Raw genomic sequence first — 27,234 nt, 5'->3', positions numbered from 1 at the left:
TCCATCTTTCAGTACTTTCCAACTTCCCTACCATCTCTGCAGACGTTAAAGATGGGAAGATGTGTCACAAATATATAGTTTAGTTTTTAGGAAATGGCCTGGCAATTTCCTGAAACAGCTGGGCACTGTAGTTTTTAGTAAACCCACATTATTTAAGTTAAGATGTGGTTTGGAGGGTCTATGGGTGTTACTGTGCAGGACCAGGTGGTCGGTGTGAAAGGGGTCTGTGCCCTGTATGCAGCTGTCTCATGACAGAGAGAGATGAAAGCTCCTGTCGACACCTTTGTCCCAACACACATTAAAGGTCCCTTTGAAGGGCACACACTCTGTGACCATTCTGTGACTATGGTTTCTAGGGAAAGGAGTGGAGTGAACACAGCTGGAGAGGGCACGCATTGATTAAACTCTCTCTCTCTCTCTCTCTCTCTCTCTCTCTCTCTCTCTGTCTTTCTTTCTCTGTGTCTCTCTGCCCATCAGCCTTTCAGTTCATTAAATCATTCAGAACTTAGAAAATCCGTCTTATGAAATCTGATCAGTGGACGTATCACCTATAATACACTTTGACATTGAGATTGGGGAGCTTTGTGTAGAAAAAGGCCAAACAATACCTTTTGTAAAACACTTGTTTTTGCATGTGTTGGTTAAATTTACTGGATCTTCTGTCCTCTTAGGCTCAACTTTTTCCATGACGTCCCTGATTTCCGGGTGCTTGCTTGTGGAGGTGATGGCACCGTGGGCTGGATCCTCGACTGTATAGGTACGCAGATTCTATCCTCTGGACCAATGACTGGAACATCAAAAATTACCAGTAGTTACAACTTGGATTATTTTGGGCCATGGTTTCTAGGGGTTATTGTTACCAAGTTAGTTACTGAGATCTGGGATCGCTAAAAAGAAATCAGGTGGGGCAACAAACAGTTAGAAAGTCAGACAGGTTGTAAACAAACTATCCTATTAGCCACATTTTTTGACAGAGAAAATGAAGGTAAAAGGTAAAATTTTTACCCAAACTGTCTAATGTAAACATCCACCACAGTTTATAGACAGACTACATTTTGACCTGCTGTACTTGCCGTAATCCTGAACACACAGTTTTCCGGTTAGGTGCAATGAGGGATTATTAAGGACATTCCAGGTGTACTCACGTTTGGTTTTGCCTCCAGTTAAAGTGGTAGATACATGTAACATGGCTAAAAAGTTAGCCTTCGTTACATCATCATCTGGTCATCTGACCACTTGCATTTCTTGCCTCATCAGGCTTTGTTCTAGCGATGTTGCCATGTTCCCAGATCTCAGTTAACTCATAATGTTATTATAACCAATAGACACAATGACAGAAGCAACGACAATAATCAGAATCAGAAATACTTCATTGATCCCCAAGGGGAAACTCTTTTGCTACAGCTGCTCACTATCACGTCAGTGCACACAGGAATAGAAGTACTAAGCAAGTTGTCCTAGAAACAGTTGTTTCAAGGACTGTTCACCAAATATAAGACCGACCTGTTTGTCATTGCCTTTGCAGATAAGGCCAACTTTGCCAGGCACCCTCCAGTGGCCATCCTTCCTCTGGGCACAGGGAACGACCTGGCACGCTGCTTACGCTGGGGAGGAGGTGAGGCACTCACTCTATCATCTGTGTGTGTGTTTTGTGTAATCTAGACCAGAACAGGCCGGTCAAATTTGAATCATTTCACACAGAAATGGAAATGTGTATAAAACGATGCACAAGACATCTAGAATATTTCCTAATGCAAACATCATATAGCTTCAATGAAGATCTGGAAAAATCTGATACAGAATATATATGATACTGTCAGACAGAATAAGATGATTTTTCCAGCCTTAAAGCTACTTAAGGGGAAATAAAAGAAGAAATATTGATGTTAAGGGGTTAAACTAAAAAATTACAAAGGACTGGGAAACTCTGGATCATGGGGATGAAAAACATCATTTATGGATTTCTAGTTGTTCTCCCAATACTTCAGGGGAGAGAAAAAGATATCAGATTATCTTTAAAGGTTCAGTTTGGTTCGTTAAAGACAGAACAGGCTTACTATGGGTAGTTGATTGACTTGACAGCAGTCTAAACACTCTGTTAGGGTTCAGTTTAGAGTGTCTGAACTTTCAGGAAGGCTCTCGGTGGCACACTAGGATGCAAAAGGCAGGTATGTGTGTGCATGTTTTTATGAAATGAAAGATGGGAAGAGGAAATTAGGAGCTCTTATGTGTCAAATTTGTTAATATGCAAAGCACTTGTGCTGTAAATCCTCTGCCAGCCATTGATTTGTTGCAGTACTTTGGGGCAGTAATTAGAATGGCTGGTTATGACTGCTTGATTGTTGCTGCTTGGAGGACCAGCAGAGCACTTAGCCAGGCTTATGAATGATATTTTGTCAATAAGCTGGCAGGTCCGGGGGGCTTTGGGACTTCTGTTGAATCATGTTGATCATCTTTCCCAGAAATAAACATTGAAGTAAGAGATGGAGGCTCTGCAGCCATTTAACCTGATGAATATTTACCTCTGCAGACAGCGTAAGGATGAGCAGTCAGATTGTACCCATGCTAACACCGTAGCTCTAGGGATGGCAATATCTGCCAGTCGGTTGGTCCACCACTTTGGTCCAGACTGAAATATCTCAACAACTATTGGATGGATTGCCATGATTTTTCTTTTTCTTTTTTAAATTTTCATTATTATAGACATTCATGTTCCCCAAAGGATGAATCCCTATCATGGTCATCCCCTGACTTCTCCTGTAGCTCCACCAGCAAGTTGACATTTTTGGCTTATAGATAGATAGATAGATAGATAGATAGATAGATAGATAGATAGATAGATAGATAGATAGATAGATATAGTACTTTGTTAATCCCAATGGGGAAAGCAGGTCAAACATTTCACTTATCCTGTGAAATATCTCGACATCCACAAAATGTATTGGCACGAAATTTTGTACAGCCATTCATGGTCCCCAGAGGATGAATCCTAGTGACTTTGCTGATATGCTGACTTTTCCTTTAGCAATGGCCAGCAGGTTTTTGGCTTTTAGTGAAATATCTTGACAACTGTCGGATGGATTGTGATGAAATTTCCCCTGACATGCCCCTGACTTTTCATGTAGCGCCATCATCAGGTCAAAATTTAAAATTGTCCAATACTTTGGTTTATGACCAAAAACCTGCAAAACTAATGACAATTTCCATCAGCCTAAGCTGTACTTTGTGTTTAGTGCTTATTAGCAAATGTTACTAAGATGCATGGTAAAAATGTAAACATACCTGCACAGAAAAGCTAGCATGGCTTCACACTCGTTAGTCTTGTTAGATTTTCCACAAAGGACTTCATTATGTTTGAGTTTATGGCTGTGACAAAAGCTTCTACTGATATCTTATGTTGATGTCTGTATATTTGAGACTATTGAAGGGCTCTTTAGTGTGTGATACACATGTGTATGAATGCATAGTGCATATGTGTGTGTGTGAGTGTGTGCACATATTCAGGATAAAATGTGGTGAGGGATCCCGTGGGAAAGGTACAATTGTTTTTATACGAAAAGGAAATTGTTCCCTCTGAAATTGCTAATATATCTTCAGAGTACCAGTATGTCAGAAAATGTGTATATGCAAACATGCTCGTATTCCACACATGATGCTCCCAGTGTAATGCTACTCATTAATGCCTCACCCCCTCGTGACACCCATAGAACATACTTCCGCCTCTGATCGCTATTAAGATGCCTGCTGAAGCAGGCTGTCAGCTGCGGAGCCAAACCAGAGAGCTCCCTGGGGAGCTGTCAGGCCTGGGCTGTGTTCGGTGGTGGTGAGGGCGGTGGGCTCTATGAAATGGCAGCCTAATCAGTGCCATTGTGTTTGATGTTTGAACCCATATACTGTAGTCCACCATTTCAACAATATGGATTAGGTGAAATATTAATTATGGAAAGGTAAAGTCAGGAGATTAAAATCTCTGCCAGCTTTTGTTCACATGAACTCACACTAGGGCTGATTCAATTTATTACGTTTATATTTTAAACCCTCTTTTTAAAAAACAAAATACACTTTCTGACTTTAAAGGTCCAGTGTGTGGGATTTAGTGGCATCTAGTGGTGAAATTGCAGTTTGCAACCATTTGAATACCGCTCGCCTCACCCTCCCCTTCCAAGTGTGTAGGAGAAACTACAGTGGCCGCGAAAGGTCCTATCTAGAGCCAGTGTTTGGTTTATCTGTTCTGGACTACTGTAGAAACATGGCGGTGGAACATGGAGACCTCTGTGGAAGGGGACCCGTTCCTGTGTAGATTAAAAACGGCTTATTTTAAGGTAATGCAAACACAACGATTCTTATTTTCAGGTGATTATGCATTAATGAAAATATAAATATTATATTCCATTTCAGCCAATAGCTCCTCCTAAATGTTACACAGTGGACCTTTTAAAGTATTCTACAACACAAAATTGTAGGATATTATATCTTGGAATAATTATACAGTATAATAGTACAGAATTGATTACAGAATTGGACCGATTAGCCATTTAAAAAGAGTTACACTATGGGCCAAAAGTTTGTGAACACACCTTGGATTAAAAGATTACATCCATATGTGATTGTTAAACTTCTCATTCCAAATCTATGGGCCTTAATCTGCTGCTATAACAGCCTCCACTCTTCTCTGAAGGCTTTGCAAATGATCCTGGCTGCAGGGATTTGCTCCCATTCAGCTACAAAAAGCATTCGTGAGGTCGTGAGGTTCCAGTTCATCCCAAATGTGTTGAGGTCAGGGCTCTGTGCAGGCCAGTCAGGTTATTCTCTAGAATATTATTGCATGCTGTAGCCTTAAGATTTTTTCTTAAATGAAGCATTGCGTTATGGTCAGTTCCTTGACGTAAGTGTCAAACTGGAACTAATTGGAGCAAACCAAGACATACAGCCACACACCAGAAGTACACAAAAGTGGACATGGGTGTACTTTAGGGCATATCATGTATCCTTTCTGGTCTCTGTATCTGTGCATTTACTCGTATTTTTACTTATAGCATCTTCCTCTGTTCTCGGCAGGTTATGAGGGTGGCAGCTTGCTGAAGTTCCTCCGGGACATTGAGCACAGCACAGAGGTGGTGCTGGACCGCTGGAACATAGACATCGTCCCTGATGACAAGGAGGAGAAGGGAGACCCTGTCCCCTACAGCATTGTCAACAACTACTTCTCTATTGGAGTGGTAAGGAAACTGATACAGAGAACAACATTACATATGACTGACATGTTTAAATTCCTGTGTGGCTTGACTATGGTGGAAACTACTTGGGGAAAGTTTTCAAAGGAAAGAAATCCACACTATTGTTTGCATTTATTTACTAGATATGCTTCTTAAAGAACTTGAAGAAAAAATTGAACATCCAATAATCATCCAATTCTAATACAAGTGTATTATTTTTCAACCACTAAAATGTCATGTTACATATATTTTAAAAAATAAATAATTAATTATCCATTTACCAACAGGTATTTATTGAATATTTAGCTTAATCAACTATGACATAATGTCTTGGTATTGGCCAATTACAATTAAACATGCCCTTAACAAAATCTAATAAAGTTCATCTATGTAATCTCAATAATACATTTGAATGTAAATTTGAACCAGTGACCAGTGTGTATGTAAAACCATAAAATATACAATATAGCATCAGATATATTGGTTATTTGTTCCGATTAATAGTTTTGTAAATCAGACATAAGAATCCTGCCTCCAAATTGTCTGACTGAGACATAGTTGTTACAATAACAGCGTGGTGGAAAAAGATGATCTGGTCTTTGTGGACATAAGCCATTAGTAGATTCATCAGTGAATTTCTGCTCCCTCTTGGGCAGGTTTTCATCTTTTAATTGGAGGCAAGAAACATGCTGCCAGGTTCCAGTTGCTTAGCAACCTTTTTATCTTGTCCTGATGGAGATACTAGTATAAAGGCTCAGGGACGTTTATACAGAGGTGACAAACGAGGCCTTCGTGAAGTTTTCACAGTGCTGGACTGCTGATTTAGCTTCAATGTAGTTAAATAGTGGCTCTGTCCCAACTGTAAGTCAGTAAATGTGTTAAATACAGCGGCCATGGACCATAGACCTACCACTTCTGTATTGTGGTTTGGACAAATGAATCTTGAGGATACAGTTTAACCATCAACCTGTGCACAACAACAATTCGTAGTTCTTTAATTGAATTCCAGCTTGCAGTCTTTGCAGGCATCCTATAAATAGCTTGCACCCTTCTTTTTTTCTCGTTTACCAGCACAGTAAATAAACACCAACATACTGAACTTGTAATTAGAAGCACAGTGAATATTCCAGTGCAGCAATGGACACCAGACTGTTAACCTTGGTGTTTTGCCAAACTTTGAGCTGAGTCATCCCCATAACGGCTAAAGTACGTGCCATCTGATGTTTTTTTCTTAAACATTCAAGCACCATTAAGCTGATAAATAATAACAGTAAAAGTCATTGAATATACAGCACATATGACTATAAGTAAACAGAAGTGACATAAGTGTGAAGTGGACATATGTGCACAGGTAGAAGGTTAGAGGGTTTTGGCAGGAGGAGGATGAACCACGGTGATGTTATACAACCGCACCCCCACTGATATCTGCGTATGTGTCGGTGTAGACGCACACCACGTAAGCATAACACCGCACAGAGGAAGCCAGTGACATAGTAATATATATGTAACACGTTGCCATTTGTACATTCTCATTTGTACCTTGTCCTGGCTAAACAGCTTTTTAATCAAAGATGCAGCACAAGATGAATCAACTGCCAGTATGTCAGATAGAGGTAGACAATAACATTTAACAAGCTGTCTTGGCTCGATGATGCGTATTGCCACATTTTGTCTCTTTAATTTCTCACATTCAACAGTTTGTGTATCATCACTGTATAATCCGATACAGTAGTCTCCAGACTTGCGAAGGAGCTACATACATTTACATTAAGTATGATACTTAGTACGGTTTTGACGTAACGGTGGTGTAAGAAATATTCCTATTGTGTGTAACTCCACCTTTAGTATTACACTTTTTACTCCATTTTATTCATGTGATGGCTGTAGTTACTTACAGATTTAATACACAAAATAAATCATTAGATCATATATTATGATGCATTGTTATACTTAAAGAGTAACTTAACACTGAAAATCTAGTTTTTACTGATCTACAGTTGTTTCACTTCTCACCGTGCTGCAGAAATGTACAGGTGTACTGCAGGACTTCTAGGCGAGTTATCGCCACCTGTTGATCAGTGGAATAGCACGATATCCTTGGCAGGAACCCACGTGCGCCCGCATTTATGTCCTTGTGCGTGTACACGAGACAAACAAAATGGGGACCCACAACACAAGCAAATTAGGTCTGTTACATTCAAGCCCTTGCCAAACGAGTTCACGCAATGCTGATTAAGCCTAACGCCGCCAGGTAAATCTCTCTGTGTTTCGCAGTATACAGAATTTTTAAATCTGGTGTCTGTGGCGACATTCCTGTGCTGGTGCACTGGTAATGATGCGTTTTACACCAACCAGCAGTTATTGGTTTGCCAGAGTGGAAGGAGGGAGCAACCCAGAGCCATGTAGAGAGCGCCGCGATCTGCCATTGCTATTAAAAAAAAAAAAGGTCCATTGGAGAGAATGTTTATTATTGTTTATTGTGTTTATTATGATTGTATAGTTTGTGTTAATATGCTAGTAAAACCTAAGAAGCATTCTGATGCTCCAGATAAAAAAGAAACTCAGCGTTCAGAGGAAGGATTAGAGTCCCAAAAATGAAAGTGATGGACAGCGAGGACAAACACGGATAACCACTGGTGTAGCGTTAGCTTTAACTTGCTGGAGAGCGCTGAGAGACGGGACTGAGGGCAGACACAATGTCACGTTACTGCTCTTGGACAGGTTGGTAAAATATTTGGATTGGGCTATCTAGCTATTACATTTCTCTGCCTAAATAATGGATTATTGTCTTGGAGCTGTGGAAATGTCTCTGTATTTTGTAACTATTTCTGAACACGAGTCTGGCACGCGTCAACAGTGTTTGTGTAATTACTCTCACTGCCCGAAGAGGGAGACAAAAGTTCTGCACTCCAGCTTTAAGGTAAATTTGAAGGAATTTGAAAAAAATGTTTGAAAACTACTGTTAATCAGAGATAATAACCAGGTTCATCAGTGATGACTGACGGGCTGTAGCCTGTTATGAACGCTGGAGTGACCAAGTACACAGTCTGCAAGGTTTCCTGCATTAAACCCACCAGTGAAATTTTTTGTCCTCACGTATAAGTTTTCCAAAGCAAATTAATCTGTGGCTAAAATTAGTCCACAACAACTTAGTCTTTTAAAGTTTTTTGACTTGGGCTTATAGTGCCAAGAAAAAGAAAGTAACACATGGTTGGTTTTGATCTTTTCATGGGATTTGTTGACAAAAAGAAAAATATAGAATAACACAGAGCTTTTAATGTATAGGCAGTCTGTGTGAAACTGTGACAGTTTTCCTCTCATTAAACAAAGCGACAGATCGCTGGGCCTGCGAGAGCCATAGTGACAGATGGCTGAGTATCTGGGTGCACACGACACCTGAGCAAAACAATCTCTGACTCACACCAATGATGTAGCCATTAGTAACCCTCAAATCTGGTTTACTAACCATACAGGGTTTGCGTTTCCTGCCATCCCATCACAGACCTTGCTACTCAGGGTTTGGTTGCTACGGAGACGGGAGGCTGGCAAGGCCAAATCTGAAAGCTTCATCATCTGTCCTTTATCTCACTGACTTAATTGTGGATGACATGGTGTGGAGCATGTGGTTGGCTCAGTCAAGGCACTCAGAACTGTAAATCAGAAGGTATATTATGTCATTTCTGTTTCAGTCTAGTCACATATTTTAGATGAGATAAGATTTTATTGATATAAAAAATAAGTTTTTCTGTTTGCATGTTATAAGTGCAAATATTTGGAAATAGCATTAAACATACCAAAATTAATATTTATAATCGTTATAGAAGAAGAGGATTTAGTAGGTTTAGCCACTGTGCTATTGGCAGGAGCACCTGCTGCCTAAAGGTTCATTGAGCAGTGGGCTCACTGTTTGGGGCTGGCAGTACTACACTAAGCAGAGAGCAATAGGAATTTGTGCGAAGCCCCTCTGCTTCATGTTTAGCTTCATGTGTCTCCATATAATTCTATACTGTTGCATTTAATAGCTCCATCAGTTACAGCACAGATATTTCCTGTCTTGTTTTAAATGTGTCAGTATTGAAGTTGATTCCGTGGCAGATATTAAAATAATAATACTTTGAAAGCCTCCGTCCTAAAACATGCTTTCTGTTGAATTAATAAATTCATTTACAAATAATAGCAGTGGATTTAACCATCTGTGTACATATGCTGGTCGGTATCGGTTCCTAAAGTGCTTTCACTTGACCTGCAGCCTGGAAAGAATCTCCTGACAGGAATTTGAGAGAAGGAAATCACACCATGTCAGCAGCCATTAAAGATGCCACCTCATGTTACAGGGAGGAAGCTGATCCCTCTGCAGCGCGTGTCTCTGTGCAGGAGTTTCTGTGGATGGGTGCACAGGTGTAAATGTGTATTTATGTCCATGCACTTGAATGCACATGAATGTGTGTGTGTGTGCCCTGCAAGATGATTCCTAGTGTTAATGGCCAGTTCCTAATGTGTACCGCAATCCCTGACTTTGCCATTAGCCAGGAGGGTGTACACTATCCTGTGCCTCTTCTGATGGACATATAAGTCGCTAGCTGCTTCTTCCACCTGATAGGCAGACACCTAACATGAAGGGGTTAATGCCGTGCACTGCAGCCCTCTTGAATCTTCTTCAGTCTAAAAGTAAGAACGTATGTCTTGAGAATTTTGAGCATGTATTGGCATTCAGACACGCAGCTACCAAACGACAGGATGCAGCAGAATGCCACGTGATTTTAGAGTCTGCTGTTCAAGGAGGTGCGACCACAGAGATGCAAAGATTAGTACCGAGCGACGCAACAAGGGGGAGTTAGAAAAAGTTTGAGTTAAAATCAGTAACAAGTTGAAGAAACAATGGTACTTGAATTGATTGGCACAGAAAATAAATACACATCTATGACAGAAACCAACAGCCCACATATGTAAATGATGTGCTCAAAATGAAATCCTCCCTACAGCTACTGATTCGGTAGGAGGCTAGAGACAGCCTGCTTCTTTCTAGCTGCATGTCTGAACTCACTGTGAGACACTTGATAAATTCAGGCAGAGGATATGATCTCTCACCCGGTTCCCCATTGTAGATATGCTGTTTTCAGACATGGAATACGTAACATTGTTTGGTTCATCTATCTGTTAAAGCTTTTTGTCATTCAGACTAGGGGTGTCGCGATATAACGGTATTGACGATAACAGTGATATTTAAAAATGAAATATTGATAATTGATAATAATACACATATGATAATATCATGTAAATAATCCAGCGCCTCTTCAATCATTTCCATTTCTTTCTGTTCTCGCTTTGTCATAGTAGGTGGCGGTAAAGACAAAACACGCAAAGTTAAAGATGAATTTGACTGATAGCATTGTTTTTTTAAACATTTTTCATATTTTCTATAATAGATAATAGATATCGCGATAATATCGTTATCGTGAATTAAAGAGAGAGAGAGAGCAGCCGGGAGTTAAAACTGTTAGCTAGGAAGAAGAGTGTTTTTGTTCTTTCACAGGCTGCATCATTGAAGGATTTTACAACATATTTTGCTCTTGAAGTCCTAATTAATAACCGTTGTGAGTGCGAGGAACGTGCCTCAGTGAATCCACTGATACATTTCCGCATCACTTTCATCATTTAACGTTATTAGAGAGCGAATTTTGCTGCCTGTTTTATAAAGTCAAACAGTGAACAAGCATTGAGTGAGAGGACGTTAAGTTGGGACTCTCGTTTAATTCATATTAGCTCACATGCTGTATGTAATGCGTTTTGCTGGACTTTATTTTATTCATCCTGCAATTGGAAAGAATGAATGACGCTTTTATAATCTCTCTCTGCATGTTTCATCTCGTGCTGCTACAGCTTTTATGTTAATCTGACGGCATTCAATTCAGACTTGCGCCGTCGTTGAAAGCGCTACGGAAATGTTACTAGGTCCGACCTGGTAAGATTGCCGTCGTGACTTTTATGTAAAAGTGACTCAGGTGCTTATTCAGACATGAGACCAACGTTTTAAGTCTCCATCAGATTTACACAAAGGGGTGCATATCTGAAAGGGGAATTACTGAGCACTCAGCCAAACCGGAGGCACTAGTGAGGGTAGCTGAACTCAGATCTCTGCAATGGTTGGCGAGTGTTTGGCGAGTGTTTGCCTTTGTGACACCAGAATACTTCATAGGTTGAGAGTCACATCAGAATTTTTCATGGTTTTGTAGGAAGTAGGAAGACTGTGATGGTGTTACAGTTACTCCCTGAAATTGCTGCCAGTATATAACCTCTTATGGGAGAGTAAGTGTACTGAGACAACAGCCTATTAAATGTAATGCTGTCCAGAATAGTGTGTTAGTGTTTGTTCAGAAAACAGGCAAGGCCACAAGGAACAGAAAGTGTGCATATAAAATGATCTGTGTGTGTGTGTGTGTGAGAGAGAGAGATGGAGTAGCGCTGGCAGAGACTGAAGGTCAGGGGAAGTATCAGTGACAGGAAGTAAGCGCCTGCCAGGTTCAGGCCAGGTTACCAAGGTAATGAATGACCGTGCTGAGTGACACCTGGCTGGTCTTAAAGACAGGAGGAACGGAGCTCAAAAACACACACATGGTCAAACACGTCGACACAAAAACACATTCACACACACCGTCTTCAAAGCCCCTGAAAACTTTGCTTCAAATCTTAAGTATGTCTGTAAGACATTAAAGGGACAGTTCACCCCAAAATCAAAAATAAATATGTTTCCTCTTACCTGTAGTGATGTTTATCCTTCTAGATTGTTTTGGTGTGAGTCACTGGGTTTTGGAGATATCGACCGTAGAGATGTCTGCCTTTTTTGAATATAATGGGACTATATAGCACTCGGCTTGTGGTGCTCAAAGCACCAAAAAAAATACATTTGATAAATTCAACAGCAATGTCTCTTTCCTCTAATCATGACTTGGTTACTCACTTGTGTACTTGGGGTGAACTGTCCCATTTAAATATTCATGACTAAACAAGCAACATAAAAAAATAAAATAAAAGTACATCTTAAGAGTTTAACACTAAAAAAAACTCTGTTAATCAGCTTAATTTCAAATGTTGCTAAATCCTGACTGGTGCACAAAAGTACATGACATCATTTCAAACTGAGTGCCGCCCACATCAAACCAGTGAGAAGAATGAAAAGAAACACAGAAATCTCTCATGTGAAACAACCAAAGCTGTTCTTACTTTGGCAGAAAATTGTGTGTTCACGCAGGATCCCATCCCCCAGAGTCAGAAGCTGTTTGAGAACATAGGTTTTTACAGTCTTTAAAAGGTACCCTGTGGAGTTTTCTTGTAAACAAACAATAAGGGTGCCCCGATGGCTTAGGGGTCCCCAGGTTCATGTCAGGCCAGAGACGTTTCTTGCATCACTCACCCTTTTCTCCTGTCATCTTTCTTTACCACCTATAATAAAACCTTCAAATGCCCACATATAGTTATATTTACTTCAGTCTTTCTCACCAAAATGCGTTGTGTCCTTGAGATCTAACAAATGTTGCAAAGTCAATCGATATTTTGAAACCTGGATTGTGAACATCCTTGTTTGCTAGCTCGCAATCTTCCTCGCTACCTTTGTTGGCATATTGCTACATTTCTTGGCATGTTGCTGCCGCCAGCAGTCGATCAGTGGAATGTCGTGAATCCTTCAGCAGAAGATATAAACAAAACAGGGACCCACTCTTAAAAACATTGCTCCACAGGGCCACCTTTAAGATACTCTAGGATCCTTCATCTGTTCACGCATTTCATAACTTTACTTTCCTCCGCAGACTCTTCCAAATTTTTCCAAAACCAAAGTTCTTGTTTTTTTTTCATTCTCATATTAACACTCCTACATCAGCTCTATCGATTGTTGTGAGATACACAAATAAACAGCAACAAGGATGGAAAGTAACAGTACTGTTTATTTTCTAAAATACCTACTTACACTTTTTACTGTAAAAAAAACTCAACTATAGCCCCTTTCCCAGGAAGTCAGAATTCTGAAATACCAGGTCAAAATTTTGACTTAAGTCAAATTCATGTGACAATAAATGAAATGACTTACCATATTAGTATTTTTATTATGCCTAACTTTTCATGTTATTTAAAGTTTTAAGTTACATAACGTATGCGACTTAAGTCACGTGACTTACGTAACGTAACATACTTATTTTAATCCAAACTATGATCTCTTCCTAAACCTAACCAAGTAACCTAACCAAACTGTGGACGTTTCACAACGTTAACCACGTGTTTAACGTCACGTGACGTTCTTACGTAACGTACTTAAGGTTCGGTACGCCTGTCGCTGTTACTTTGCAACGGTCATATATGTCGTTTTGGGAGTCATTGGCTATCGACCTATTCTGTCGTTTATTAAGTGCTCATAGACAGCATGTGGTTATCTTGCTCTGTGTACCGCATGCTAACCTGAGCTTCCCAGTATAATAGACTCATAGGATATGAGAGATTTGAGGCTGACTATGACATTTTTATTTGACGTTAACCTAACCAAGTCCCTTACCAGAGGCCAGTGAAACACAATAGGGGTGAACTGACAACCTATTTTTCCACCGGGTGCTGTGGGTCCCACTGAGGTGACATTTTCCAGCCAGTGTTTTTGTTGTTTGTTGTTTGTCTCTCTCTTTTCCCTTCCTACTTTTCACATCACCCATCCAGTAGCACCTCCTCTTGCCCCCACACACCATGTGCACAGCTTCAAACGGCAAGATCAAAACAACCTTCATCACACAGGCAACTATAGGCGATGGCAAATGTCACATATTGTTACAGCCAGATTTTTCAGGGGGACAGAATGCATAAAAGTAGGACTGGTCAGTGATTGCCTGCAGCAGGAGACTGAGAGCAGATTTAGTGACATGAAACAGCTCGTCATGTTTTGAAAAGCTTTGCAGCCACTTTGTGTCATTGCCTGGCCCTGATCCACATGCTGTGCTGGACTCACTGCCCACATTGTACCAAAATCAGTAAAAACATAACTCTCTGTTTTGCTCACATGTGACAAAGGCTCCTCTGGCAAATTTTAAACAACTTTCCCTTACTGAATTGTCCCATGTTTTCTTCTTTCATGCACGCTTGTTGTTGTGATGAGTAACCTTGCCATGAGAATCGGCTTTTTAGTTTGAGTTCTGTGGGCAAAGTTAGCCTCATGTGTCATGTGGGATCATTTCAGAAAAGCAGTTCACCTGTGATGTCTCCTCACTCCCCTGGTTACAGTATCAAATTCTCAGCCGGTTAAAGTAGCAAATGCAGCTCTATTTTAAGATCCGATATTTGCTGATGCTGTGAGATCTCAGCACATCGCCGTAGTGTCTGGTTGAGGAGGTGCGTTGCGGCAGGCCGGTAGCACCAGTGGATGATTTTGAGGGTGACGAATGAGGATGCGTATAATTGTATAACCTGTCCACCTGTCCTGTCACAACCTTCCATTCTCCTTGTTGCAGAGCGCTGAAACACCTGCACAGGCAGGCAGGGTGCCATGCTGTCATCACAGATGCGCTTGCCTGTCAGAGTTGCACGATGCAAGACTTTGGTGTAAATATACACCTCTTGTTCTAGCCCGAATCACAAAAAGAGGGTATAACAGATCAGTTGTGTGACTACGATGCCCTAGTTTTACCATGAAATTAAATAACGCATGGGTTACATACACTTCCAGGAAGTGGAAACGTAGGAACAAAACACTTGCAGCTTGCTCATTTGCCTGTTATATCCTGTTGGCAGCTTAACACCTAATGACGAGCCAGGTTGGTAATATTAGCATACTGTGTGAAGTTTAAAGATGTCACATTGTGTAATTTATATTTATTGATATTTATTTTTAGGCTTTGTGCCACTTTTATGGTCCACATTTTTCTTTCCTTCATTATAAAATGTACAAAATATTAGTTGTTGTATTGATATAGCTTTACTTAAAATTAGCATTAAAATAATCAGGAGAGGATTAGAGCTCAGAAAATAAAGCACTTTTACTGATTTGTGAACCTAAACCAACTGTCTAAATGTCACCATGACAGTAAACAGTAAAGTTTGAACCTGAGCCCCTGACTTATTCATATCATGAAATTATAAAGCTTCCAATTTCTTTAAAATTACAGATGCATAGTCACCATTTTCTTCTCTGCTCGTCTAAGTGTTGTTGCTGAATAAGGAGAGAATTAGAAAATTATACCTTTAGTGGATGAGCCACTGATATTCTGTTAACACAGCACATTGCCAAAAGATGCATGAAAAATGAAAGATAAATACTGTCATCTATCAAATTACGTTACTCGATTTAGGCCCAATTAATTTAATTGTATAAAGCACCTATTTATCCCCCTAATATGTGTTATTGCTGCATATGAGAACTGCGTATTTGATTACTATATCAGAATGAGGTATTTGTATAGCAAGACTGTCTCTGTCTCCACATGTAAGGACTTTAGATTAGATTTTTGTTGTAATTGCAGCTGCCAATTATATGTTTTTCAAAAACCTGTTATATTAGTAATTAGTTCTTCTGTGTATTTCATAATCACGTCTTACTGACTTGACAGTGTCTTCATGTCTTTATTGTGTTTACGCATTAACTGGTGGATGTAAATCGGGTTGTGTCATGTGTCTTGTCTCTGTTAAGCACTTTAGGCAGAAACAGATGATGTTATTATACAATGACAGAGTAAAGGGATGACTCCTTAACTCTGCCTTCATATGTTAACATCATTACTGACTCCATCAGAGTGACACTTTTCATCCACCATGCTCTGGTGCTGTGTACCATCTCCATCACATATAGGAATTACATACGTTAGATATTTTACTTCTTCTGACGTATAATTGATATAATCTCTGAGCCCATGCATCTTCTACTTATTTCATATGTACAGTGGCTGTTTATCTGTGAAAGACAGATCACATCCTCAGGCCTGAGTGAAGAAGAAGCAGCTCTGGTCAAGCTCAACCTGCGGCCAAATTAAGGCTGCTCTGTTTGATTGATCACGTCCACTCAAAGCGTCCAGAACACTGCTGTATGCTGTATGCCAACATGCTGTAGCCTTTGTAAAGCATTTTGCGGGTTGTTCATGATATTCTTGTGCTGCTGTTCAGACTTGAGCCATATTGGAGGTGTTGCAGCCAAATAAAATTGCCAACACATTAAGTAACAAGGTGCAAGTTTAAAAGGAGCTTCAGATCGAAACTCTCTCTTGGCATTTATTTGACTCATGCAGTTTAGTATTATGACAGCAAGTTGACCATTTTAAAGGGTGAAACCTCTGTAATGTAACATAAAGCCCTATTTGACTGTCTTGTTACTGTCAGTCATTTCTGTGTTGACTGAAAAGTGATAATAATAATAATAAAATGCCTGCATGGTTTAAGATGTAGAACATCGATAATGCTGTTGTGACAGCATGACCCCCTGGTGGGGTTTCTGTTTGTCTATGAGCGAGGTCACACCGAGGCTGCTCTTCTGACTGATCAGGGTTACAGTCACCTCTGCCCCAGAGGTCAGGGGTTAAACACATGGGGAGAGGAGGGCAGGGTCCAGCCTGAGCCCTGCTCCGATCAACTTGTGACCTTTTGTCCAATGCTGCTTTGTGTCATGTCAAATTCTAGAGCTCTATTCTACTTATTTTACACTGTCATCCAACTTTAGACTGAATTACTGACACGACGAGGGGTTTGTTTTAGTGGGAATGTTGCAGAGACCAAATATCTATACAGAGCTACACTATTGTCACAATGACAATTACATTACAAGGAAAATTCACTTCTTGGGTCTTAGTTTTGGCCAAAATGCCGTCTAGTTAGCTTAAAATTAGGTACTTGTACACCACTGTCAGTTTGAGATTGTGGACACGTGTGCTCAGGTGGAAAAATCAAGTGCAACGAATAAATATGGTAAATAGTAATGTTGCCAATAACGATTATTTTCATCACTGGTTAATCTGCTGATTGTTTTCCTGATTAATCGTTTTGTCTATAAAATGTTAAAAATAAACTTTTCCAGGGCCCGAGGTAACTAATGTCTTGTTTTGTCCAACCAACAGTCCAAAACCCATAGATTTTACAAAGTTTACTATCATATACAATAAAGAACAGCAGCAATATCACATTGGAGATGCTGGAACCGGAGAATGTTTGGCATTTTTGCTTTTAGATAAATCAGCATTTGACCTATAGCAAGCTGTGATAATGTGTAGGTTTTACTGATGCCCTGCAGGGAATGTTGTCTCTTCTGTTCTCTCCTACAGGATGCCTCCATCGCCCATCGCTTTCATCTGATGCGGGAGAAGCACCCTGAAAAGTTCAACAGCAGGTGAGCGGCTAGGATATTTTGAAAACAGCTACAAGGAGTAAAACGCACTGGCATTGAGCAGTGGCTGAGGCGGAGAGTGGCAGAACATTGTGTTTTACCAGTCAAAAAGACTGTTCCCTGTTCCACCGTCTTAACACCATTAGCTAACAAGCAACCTCATAACCAACCAGTGACCTCGCACTTTAATCTGGAAACCCAATATCACACTTGAGTCAGCAATCAATAACAGGACAAAATCTGCCTGCATAGTGGAATCAATATATTGGCAGTTCCTCGTTTGTGGTAAAACTGAACTGAGCTATGACATGAGCCAAAGTCCAACTAGGCTGGAGCCATGGTTTCCACAGTCCAGCCACAAATGTTTGGAATGCCAACAATTAGTTGTCCGTTACATTTCTTCGTGTTTGTTGGTTCCGGTAAAGTTCTCAACTAATTAGAAAAAGTCAAATGAGGAGTTAATTGTCTGGAAACAATGCTGTTACATTGCAGGAGAACTGAATGAAGGCGGACGAAGACAGACGTTAATGGAGGTTCACGTCATTCTAATAGCAGAGAAGGTATCTTCAAATGGCAGGCCATGCAGACAAGTGCATAGCTGTCTAATTAATTATTACGTAACAGTCTGACTACAGAGTGTGAGAGTTCGGCAGAGAGAGAAACAGCAGTCCAGAGTGAGGTGAGAAGAAATATCTCAGCGATGATGCACTGCCCTTAGCAGCAGAAGTTCAGAAAGTTGATTAAACTTCGACCTTTTCAGACATGGAATCTATAACATTGCTGGCTTCATCTGTTATAGGGCTTTCTGTTATAAATTAGAAGTCCGCAACGTAATCCAAGATCATTTTGAGGTTTTTTTCTCTCAAACTTGACAAAGCTCCTCCAGAGCCACTGAATACATTATTCAACTGTTTTCATTCGTTGAGTTTTACTCATTGTGATAAGTAAACTGATCTTCATGTGTAAAATCAGTGAAGTGCCACTTTAACTGTGCTGCTCCTCTCGTATCGAAAAACAATCGCAATGCTGTATCCACACCACGTACGCTCGCTGCAGATATCCCAAACATATGAAAATGTATTTTATGAGTGTGAAACTAGTGATATTCTACATTCTTCTTATTGTCAGCAAATCCCATGAAAAGACCCAAACCAACAACCTCCATTGTTGTCAAACGAGAGTCTACAGCCATGATAGCGGCTCTGCAAAGCTGGCATCCCATTTGAGGACAACTCCACAGAAATTATTGCACACCTTGCGAACAAAATTGCCCTCTTCACACCCCTTCTGTACCCACACTTAGTTTAAGTTATGACATGGGGTGGCCCACTACTGGGATCTGTGGCATGCACATTTTGTGTTGGCTACTAACTGCCAACATGAAGTAGTAGAGGCATCTGTTTCCTAAGGCTGCACTTAGGCACAACAGTGCTTTGAGCTGCACCCTAACGTCAGCATGCTAACATGCTCACAATGACAATACTAACATGCTGATGTTTAACGGTTGTAATGTTTACCATGTTCACCATCTGAGTTTAGCTTGTTAGCATACCAACATTTGCTAATTAGCAATAAACATATAGTACAGCTGAGGCTGATGGAAATGTCATTAGTTTTGCAGGACACAAAGTATTGGACAAATTGACATTTTGACCTGATGGTGTTATTACAATAAATTCTCAGACATGAATGTCTGAACCAAATTTCATGGCAATCCATCCAATAGTTGTAGACATTTCACTTGAAACTACAAATATCAATCTGTTGCTGGTGCTCAGGGGGATACCAAAGCCATTAGGATTCATCCTCTGGGCACCATGAATGTCTGTACAAAATGTCTTTGCAGTCCATCGTTGTTGTACAAGTTGTTGTTGTATTTCATTCTGGACCAAAGTGGTAGGGCCGACATACTGGCAGACAGACATACTGACAGACAAACTATTAAAACACATTCATGAGCCTCACCGTTGACATTTTACTTCATTATGATCACCATGGGCACCTTTATTCTAGTCCATCCTTTCTGACCCGTTTTTAAAAATGTATGTCTTTTGGGAACAACTGAGAGACAAACTAACAATTGTTAGTTTTGGTCTTTTCATGAGATTTGTTGACAACAGGAAAAATAAAGAATATTTCCAGACTTGTCCTTAAAATATGAACATTAACCACCTTCAGCCCCAAAACCGATGCCATCCACAAATATCAGATAGTGTAGGGGAAACACGGCTTTTGATGTCTCCCTACTTTCATTTCCAGCAGCCTTTGCTGTGGCCACACTTCTCCCTGACGACTCATTCAGATGCACAGTAGAGAACAAACAGCAGCAGTAGGCTCTGTGGACAGAAACTGTGGCCCTGTGGTGAAACACTGTTGATGAGTTGATGGTGCCGCTTGGCTGGGCTCACTTCTGTGGCCAGCCGGTTGTCTTTGCTGTAGCCCGAGGCCGAGGTGTGTGTGTTAACAAACAGTCGGTGTGTTTGTAAATGTGATGATGTTCTCAAGTGTCTCAAAGTGAACCTCTATGCAAAGAGCTGGCCGAGCGATGCGGCTGAATGCGGACTTGCACCAATCATTTGCTCACGTACACATGAGCACAAATCACTGGGGGTGTGGCTAAACAGTAAAAAAACGAACCCCCTCGCCTCGGTCACAATGTGTACTTTGACTTTGTTGGACTACTCAGTAAAGTATAAAAGCTCGTTTTGAATGCCACTGACTCACTTTGCAAGATGACAACAACATGTGTACTGCTGCTTCCCTCCACAGTTAATTAGTCTACATTCTGTAGAAAATAAAAAAAGCAGAGCAGGGAGAGCGAAAGCGGGAGATGGATTGTTCGCTCTTTGAAATTCAATAATTAATGCTTAAGTTTCCATCACGAGTCCCATATCTGTTTCATCACAGGCATCACAGGCAGAAGGAAGAGAGGGTGATAAAAGAAAGATACCTCTGTTCTCTGGGGGCCCTCTCTTTGATCCATTAAACAACCGCCAGAGTTAAAAGATGTAAAGCATTTATGTGGAGAGCAGGACATACTCAGCACACACAGTTAAACACAGTAAAGCTCTTCCTTTTCTATAAAATGTGCTTCACTGTTGCTCTTTGATGGTTCAAACTATTTCTATTCTACTGACTAATGGCTCTGATCCAAGCAAGAGTGTTCACAAAACATGAACTGTACTATACAATAGCAGCAGTCTAATGTACACTATTGACAGTAAGCCAACACTGGAGGTTATTGTTCTTCTGTGAGTTTTCTTCTTTAGTACTTCCACAGAGTAACAGACAGCTGATGGACAACTACAACTGTTCTGTTGTTGTCTGACTGATGTTTTGGCAGGGTAAATATCCGTCCTTTTTGCAGCTATTTGAATTGAAAGAAGTCATTGTGGAGAACGAGCAGTTTTTTCTCCACGGGTGAGCAGATGATGATCACCTTTGACCTGGTGAGAAAGGCCCATAGCCACATGTAGCACTTAGCTCAGTGCTTTATTGTCATCCCTGCCACTCACAAGCCTACATTGTCTGCGTGTGTGTGTGTCTTTCATACACTCGCACCACGCACCATCCCCCGCTTGTCTACTAGCACATACAGCCCCCACCCCCCAGTGTCAACCTCCCATCCCAGGCCTGTTGGGACAGAAGGGATGTGTGACTCCTGACACCTCAACCCGCCAGCAGCTAATGGTCACAATAGCCAGACCTCCAGGAGCCCAAAGCCCAGGTGCTAATGACTTCTCACAGTGCGGACAGTGCTGTCTTTCTGTGTGTGTGCGTGTTTGTGTCATCCAAAGTGGGGGAGTTTCAGAGAAGAAGAGTTAGATTTGGAATTGTTGAGCGAGGAGGTAAATGAGAATCATTTTAGAAATGCATCTTTTTCTCATGGATTTGGCCTCAAATCTACACTTGTGCAGACTAGGAGACATTTTATGTAAAGATATGTCCCGTTTTCTGGACATAGCAATACATACAGGAACGCAAGATGCAGTTTCTGTGATTAAAAAAAAAATTGAATCTTGCCTGGCTCCTCCCAGACAGAATATTTTGAAAATGTGAAGGGGTGAGTGAGGGCTAGGTGGGGGTGAACAGTTGTGCGGAGGCTTGGCAATGTAGTATATGACCAAGGTGAGGGGTCGGGGGCAGAGACAGATTGACACACTGACCATCACTATCGCATCAGCCACTTTTAGCTAGCATGGATAGCACCGACTCTCAGGGGACATGGATCATTTTAACATAAGTATGGCATAAGCATGGTACTCTTGTTTATCCACGTATATTATGACATTCATCAACTGCCCGACAAAAGGGCTCTTATTTGCCCCTCCAGTCTTAAAAGTTTCCCCTTCTCCTCCCTATATATATATATATATATATATATATATATATATATATATATATATATATATATATATATATATATGTATATATATATATATATATATATGTATATATACAAAAAGCAAAGTGAAAATAAATAAATAAACGAAACGTCAGTTATAAATGTCAAAAACAGCCACAGGAAAACAATGTAAAATCATATCTTGGTAAAGGTATGAACATTTGTATACAGTCACAGATGTTGTTTCACATTCTGGGTTATATAACTAAATTAACTTTCTCCATTGCCTTGGACAAGGTGTCAATTGTATTTCCCTTTACACCGTTGGTTTGAGCTATAGCGCGTTCCAGAGAGATGATGTCTAATAATGAGAGAATCCATTGGGAAATCTGAAGTTTATGTGGAGGTTTATCTTTCACTAACAAGCATAGTTGGGTATCAGCTACCCTGACAACTGTCATTATATTCTCTGTGGAAACGATCAGGTCTGTCGGCGTTTTTTATACTTGGTGTGGCAACTGTCAGCACAGTTGAGCAGTCAAAAAGCAAAATATACCTGAGAGTCTTAGCTTTTTTGGAATTTACGTGTGATGACCTGCTTGTGTTCATCTTAGTACTGTCAAAAGATGAAGGTGTCCTACTCTAGACATTAAGCTGCACCACCACTTCAGCACAACATTGATTTATCCTTTTTTAAGTCAAACTAACATTAGTTGTATGTAATATGCACTGGGTAAAGAAAAATGATTACCAAGCTATTATGTATCATTGAAATTAAAATTAGAGTGAGGCAGAGATGTCTTAAACTCTCCTCTGCTGCATCTTTCCTGGTGTCTCGAAGGGAAAATCTTTAGACTCACTCTGCTTCCTGTTGGACAGACAAGGACATGCGAAGATGTGAGCAAACGTTCACAACACACATTTGAGGACTTCTTTTGTCATAAATACATGCATACATACGCACAACTGCAGGTGACTCAAACACATAAACATAAACATGACCTTGATTAAAGACATTTTTCCACTACTGAGATTCAGAAATGTATTTCTTTTTTTTCATTTGCCGAACTCTGTTACTAAATTAAATGATTGTTTCTGTAGTCATAGTAGTGATTACAATAATAGTAATTATTAGCAAATTCAGTCACCATTAGCTCTCTTCATAAGCTGCTTTGTCAAGCCTAAAGAACAGGTCACTGACACTTATCACCTGATTGGATTAGCAGAGATCAGATATCAGCACCTTCTCAACCTCTAGCCCAAAACACTGCAGCCAGTGTTGTCTTTCCCTTTAAGTATTCTGTTGATCAAGTTTTTGGATTTCTTCGCAGGTGGCACTTTTTGTCTGTTCAGCCACAGTGACTGCCATGTTGGCTGCCCAGTTCTTTTATTTATTCCAAACAAGCTGCTGTTACTGCTCTTGGAAAAGTAAATACACCAGTTCCTGTATGCAAGGAGCCTTTTTCCTGGAAAAGACCCATTGTACCTACTGTAGCAAAGCAAACACTAAAGTTATTATAATGCTCTGTTGTAATAGCTATGATTGGATTGGATTCATTTGATATATTGCCTTTAAAAGTATATTATTATCTGATTAAGGCAACTCTGTGATTCCTTTAAATGCTATTAAATGCTTCAGGTGTAACCCAGTTAACACATCTAGATTTTTTTATTGCAACCTTTAAGTATGTTTTGCCATAGAAACACATCCTGATTGTATTCAGTGTATTGCATTTATGCATGCTGCAAATTGTCACAGAGTGAACTGGACAAGAGGACAGACTATATGTCAGTGTACTCAAACAATCAAAAACAATCAAAGGAACAAAAGCTACTCCATTAAGTTGTTCTCTAAATATCAAAAATAATAGACCATAAGAAGTCTTTTCAATTGACTTCTCTTATTTTGAGCCACTAACAAGATGTGTCTTGTAGGCACATCCTTCCAGACATTAACTGATCAATAAATCATGATTATTGGGGAAATCAGGTGACTACGCACCATGTACAGTAAAGGCATAGATGGAGCTCTTGTGTTGAAGTTTTATAAATCAATATTTCATATATTTCATATAAACATTGAATGAAATGACTACCCATGTTGCTATGAAGAAAAAGCCAGTCAGAGGCGCGAATCAGAGCTTTTGCAAAGTCATAATGCTTTGTTGTTGCAATCGGGAACAATACACTGCACCACAAACGCCTAATGCAAAACTTGCCCCACAATCTGAAAGTAAAATGATTTAAAGTGCTGAATGTATTATCAGGTTTCTATGAAGCGTAATCTTTAGTTTCAGCTTGCCAATAGCAGCACCTGAAATATACTTTTGAGCTCGGTGATGTTTCTTAGCGAAATGTGCCTTGGGAGTTGTAACTGGCTTCGCTCCTCACATCATTATGTACAAAGGCTTGTACCTGACTTTTTATCAGAGAACTAGATATTTACTAACACAATTTCTATTTTTTTTTGTACTGATGATACAACAGGGAGAGTTTCGTGTCCATCCAGGCCTTGGAAGTGCTCCAACTGTCATCTAACATTTACCATGTAAAAAATGAATGTGACTTTTACTTCTTGAGCCCCGGACGCCCAAAATAAATGCTCACACTTCACAGCTCCGTATGCGTTCAGTCAGGATCAGCTGGATATAGAGGGTATGGACAGGACATCCACATACATCGTCACTCCCACCTGAGTGGCAAACACGCATCAGTCAGCATCTACTTATGGAAAAAAACATGGAAAACAGCTAAAACGGTTGAGTGCTGCTGCACAGCTCTTTTGACAAAGATTGACAAAGAAGGCAGTAATTAAAAATAAATAAACAACCAAGCACAGATTTCTGAAACAAATGTGATTTGTGAACAAATGTAATTGAAATATTTCCACAAACCTGTCCACAGAAAACTCCCAAAGACAACACAAATGTCATTACCACTGACCACTGAGCACGGTGTGATGCTTTTGTTTGTTTTCCTCCCGGTATTGCAGCTTCACCATCAGAACATCCACAGAGGGTTTGTTTTGCCACTCAAAACTCAGTGGTGGTCAGGTTGGTTGTGTCACATGAAAAAGTGACGTCAAAACTCACCCTCTATAACTTAATGCTACTGACTGGTCACCTTGTGTCCTCCGGATTTCACAAGATGTATGAGAGAGGAGGAGGGGGGGGCAGAAAAGAGGTGGTGGGGTCGTAAGGTCTCTGCTCATATTGGGGATTAAAGGAGATGCTTGTCTGTAGGGAGGGGCCCAGTGGGCGAGAGATAGCTAGAAACAGCATACAGCTAGAGAGTTTTGGAGCCCCCGAGCTTTGCTGAACCACCTGAACAATGTTTTCATAACAACATGGTTCCATCTTCCACTTTACTGTAGTGCCAGTCTCTATTCTCTCTCAGACCAAATGTGATCCCACCAGGTCTTTGAATTCTCTTTGAAATGTTACAGTTTGAAAGAGACAAGTTATCTTACAAACCAACTGCATTCATTGAAGTTGAATAGAATTAATAAGTACTTTGCTTTGTTAGGGAATCAGTTGTTCGCTCTTGCAAGCACAAAACACTAAACCCTTTCTTTGCCAGTCCAAGCCCCGGGGCTCAGCACACACAGCCTTACAAACTGAACCGGAGGCTAAAAATGGGACAAAAAATGTCTTCCTCATCATAATTGGAAAAAAACAACCTTTTTAAAGATTATTTAAGATCCTCTTTGTTCCAGCATTTCACCAGTTTTGATGAAGAAACATGGGAATAATGGAGGAAAGGCTTATGTAGTCTGTCTCCCTGTTGCACTCTCTGTCCATAAGAGAGGGGAAAAAACATGAGTTAATTGCATTTTTTACAGACCGTCTCAAGTGGAAGCAGCTTAATGAGGTTAGGCAGCTTGCCTCATTGAGAATCGCAACTGTTCCTAATTGTGATCTCAAATATGCTCATAATCCCCTGATTTGACAGCCGCAGAGGTTTCTGGGGAGGTATTAAGGTGAAAGAGAGAGAACAAGGGACAGAAAGACAATTAGCAAGGAGAAAAACATGTACAGCGGCTTAAGACATTTCAGTTACAAGTAAAATAAACATTTGTAAATGATTTTAATGCTTTAAATCATTAATAACAGAAAAATACTTAAAACCTTTCAATCAGTGCGACGGTTTCTTTCGGCCGTGTTCTGTTTAAATGTTCTACGTCCTCGTCTTGTTCTCAGTGCCAAGGTGGCCCATAACCTTGGCACTGGTATGCCCACATGATTGAGCTGTTGTGTCAATAGCTGTGTTGTCAGTATCAGCAGCATGTCCACATGCCAATGAACCTGCTGTCATATCATGAAATATGTGTCATTTCTAGAGTAATGCAGGGTGAGACATCAGTTATGCTCGTTGTCTGGTGTGTTTGATGAGCACGGCCTTTACAAAAAGCTGAAGAAAATCATTTTGTAGACTCGGGCTTGGAGGTTTGTGGTCATTCTTGATCTTGGTAACACATGTAACACATGTCTGTGATAAAAATAAAACTCAAGGTTCACTTACTTAGCTTTTCCCAGGGGTATTCTTGCTCAGGTGTCATCACGTGACCCAAGTACAGGACCTCGAGACCATAACCCCTGCCTCTGTTCAGAGTTTGTGGTATATGACGTCACTTGCAACAGCTGCAGTGTACGGTCATAGCATCAACTGGGAAGGTGTCAAAGTTATCGACCAGTAGTCAGTTGACAGCCGGAGAAAAAACCATTCAATTCCGACGGTGAGGACATCTTTGAACAGAGACAGGAGCATCACAGAGCTGCTAGCATGGCTGCAGACTCTTACTCTTGTTATCACACATTTTGTAGTCAGATTAGGGCTCACTTTGGAAAGTTGAATCTTATAGTCAGCGTGAGGTGTGGTGGGAAGATGGTGGGAGTGCTGTCTTTAAAGAACTATGAATCCTCATGTTTGCTTTTGGCAGGGTTCAACAGTGCTCTTTTGTTAAAATCAAAAACTTTAGATAACAACTTACAGCGACAAACCAACAGTGTAGGACTGCTGACTTGAGTTATGACTTTTCACCATTTTGGTTCTCTTAGTGAACCAGTTGGTTTCCCCTCCATTCCTAACTGTTGGAAACTCTGAATACAAACACCATCAGTGTTTCATCAGAGTGGATATTTACCGATTGGTCAAGCAGAGATTTCACCTTGACTGTAAACTGTGTTATTCAGCCACTGTCCAGCCCCAAAACTGCAACAAATGACATCAGGATATAAACAAAACCGCATCCATCAGGTCACCTCTGACAAATGGTCTGCAGGGGAGAAATGAACCATTGCTCAGTCCTGTGGGTTGCTTTGAATGTTGTGAATCAC

General features: G+C 40.4%; 1 protein-coding gene across 9 annotated transcripts in view; it reads left to right on the top strand.

Annotated features, from left to right (window-relative positions):
• LOC122885599 (diacylglycerol kinase beta) overlaps positions 1-27,234 on the top strand; it is a 110,361-nt gene that overhangs the window by 48,983 nt on the left and 34,144 nt on the right. For all 9 annotated transcript variants that reach the window (XR_006380147.1, XR_006380146.1, XM_044216895.1 and 6 more), the window contains 4 exons: positions 672-757; positions 1,526-1,615; positions 5,059-5,219; positions 17,492-17,556. Coding sequence is in view for 7 of the 9 variants with exons in the window: in XM_044216895.1 (XP_044072830.1) it covers positions 672-757; positions 1,526-1,615; positions 5,059-5,219; positions 17,492-17,556 (402 nt within the window). In the remaining 2 variants the exon portion in view is untranslated. The remainder of the gene's footprint in view (positions 1-671; positions 758-1,525; positions 1,616-5,058; positions 5,220-17,491; positions 17,557-27,234) is intronic.

The sequence above is a fragment of the Siniperca chuatsi genome, linkage group LG12, assembly GCF_020085105.1.
Source record: "Siniperca chuatsi isolate FFG_IHB_CAS linkage group LG12, ASM2008510v1, whole genome shotgun sequence".
Classification (NCBI taxonomy): Eukaryota; Metazoa; Chordata; class Actinopteri; order Centrarchiformes; family Sinipercidae; genus Siniperca; species Siniperca chuatsi.
This window is presented reverse-complemented; position numbering and strand designations above follow the sequence as displayed.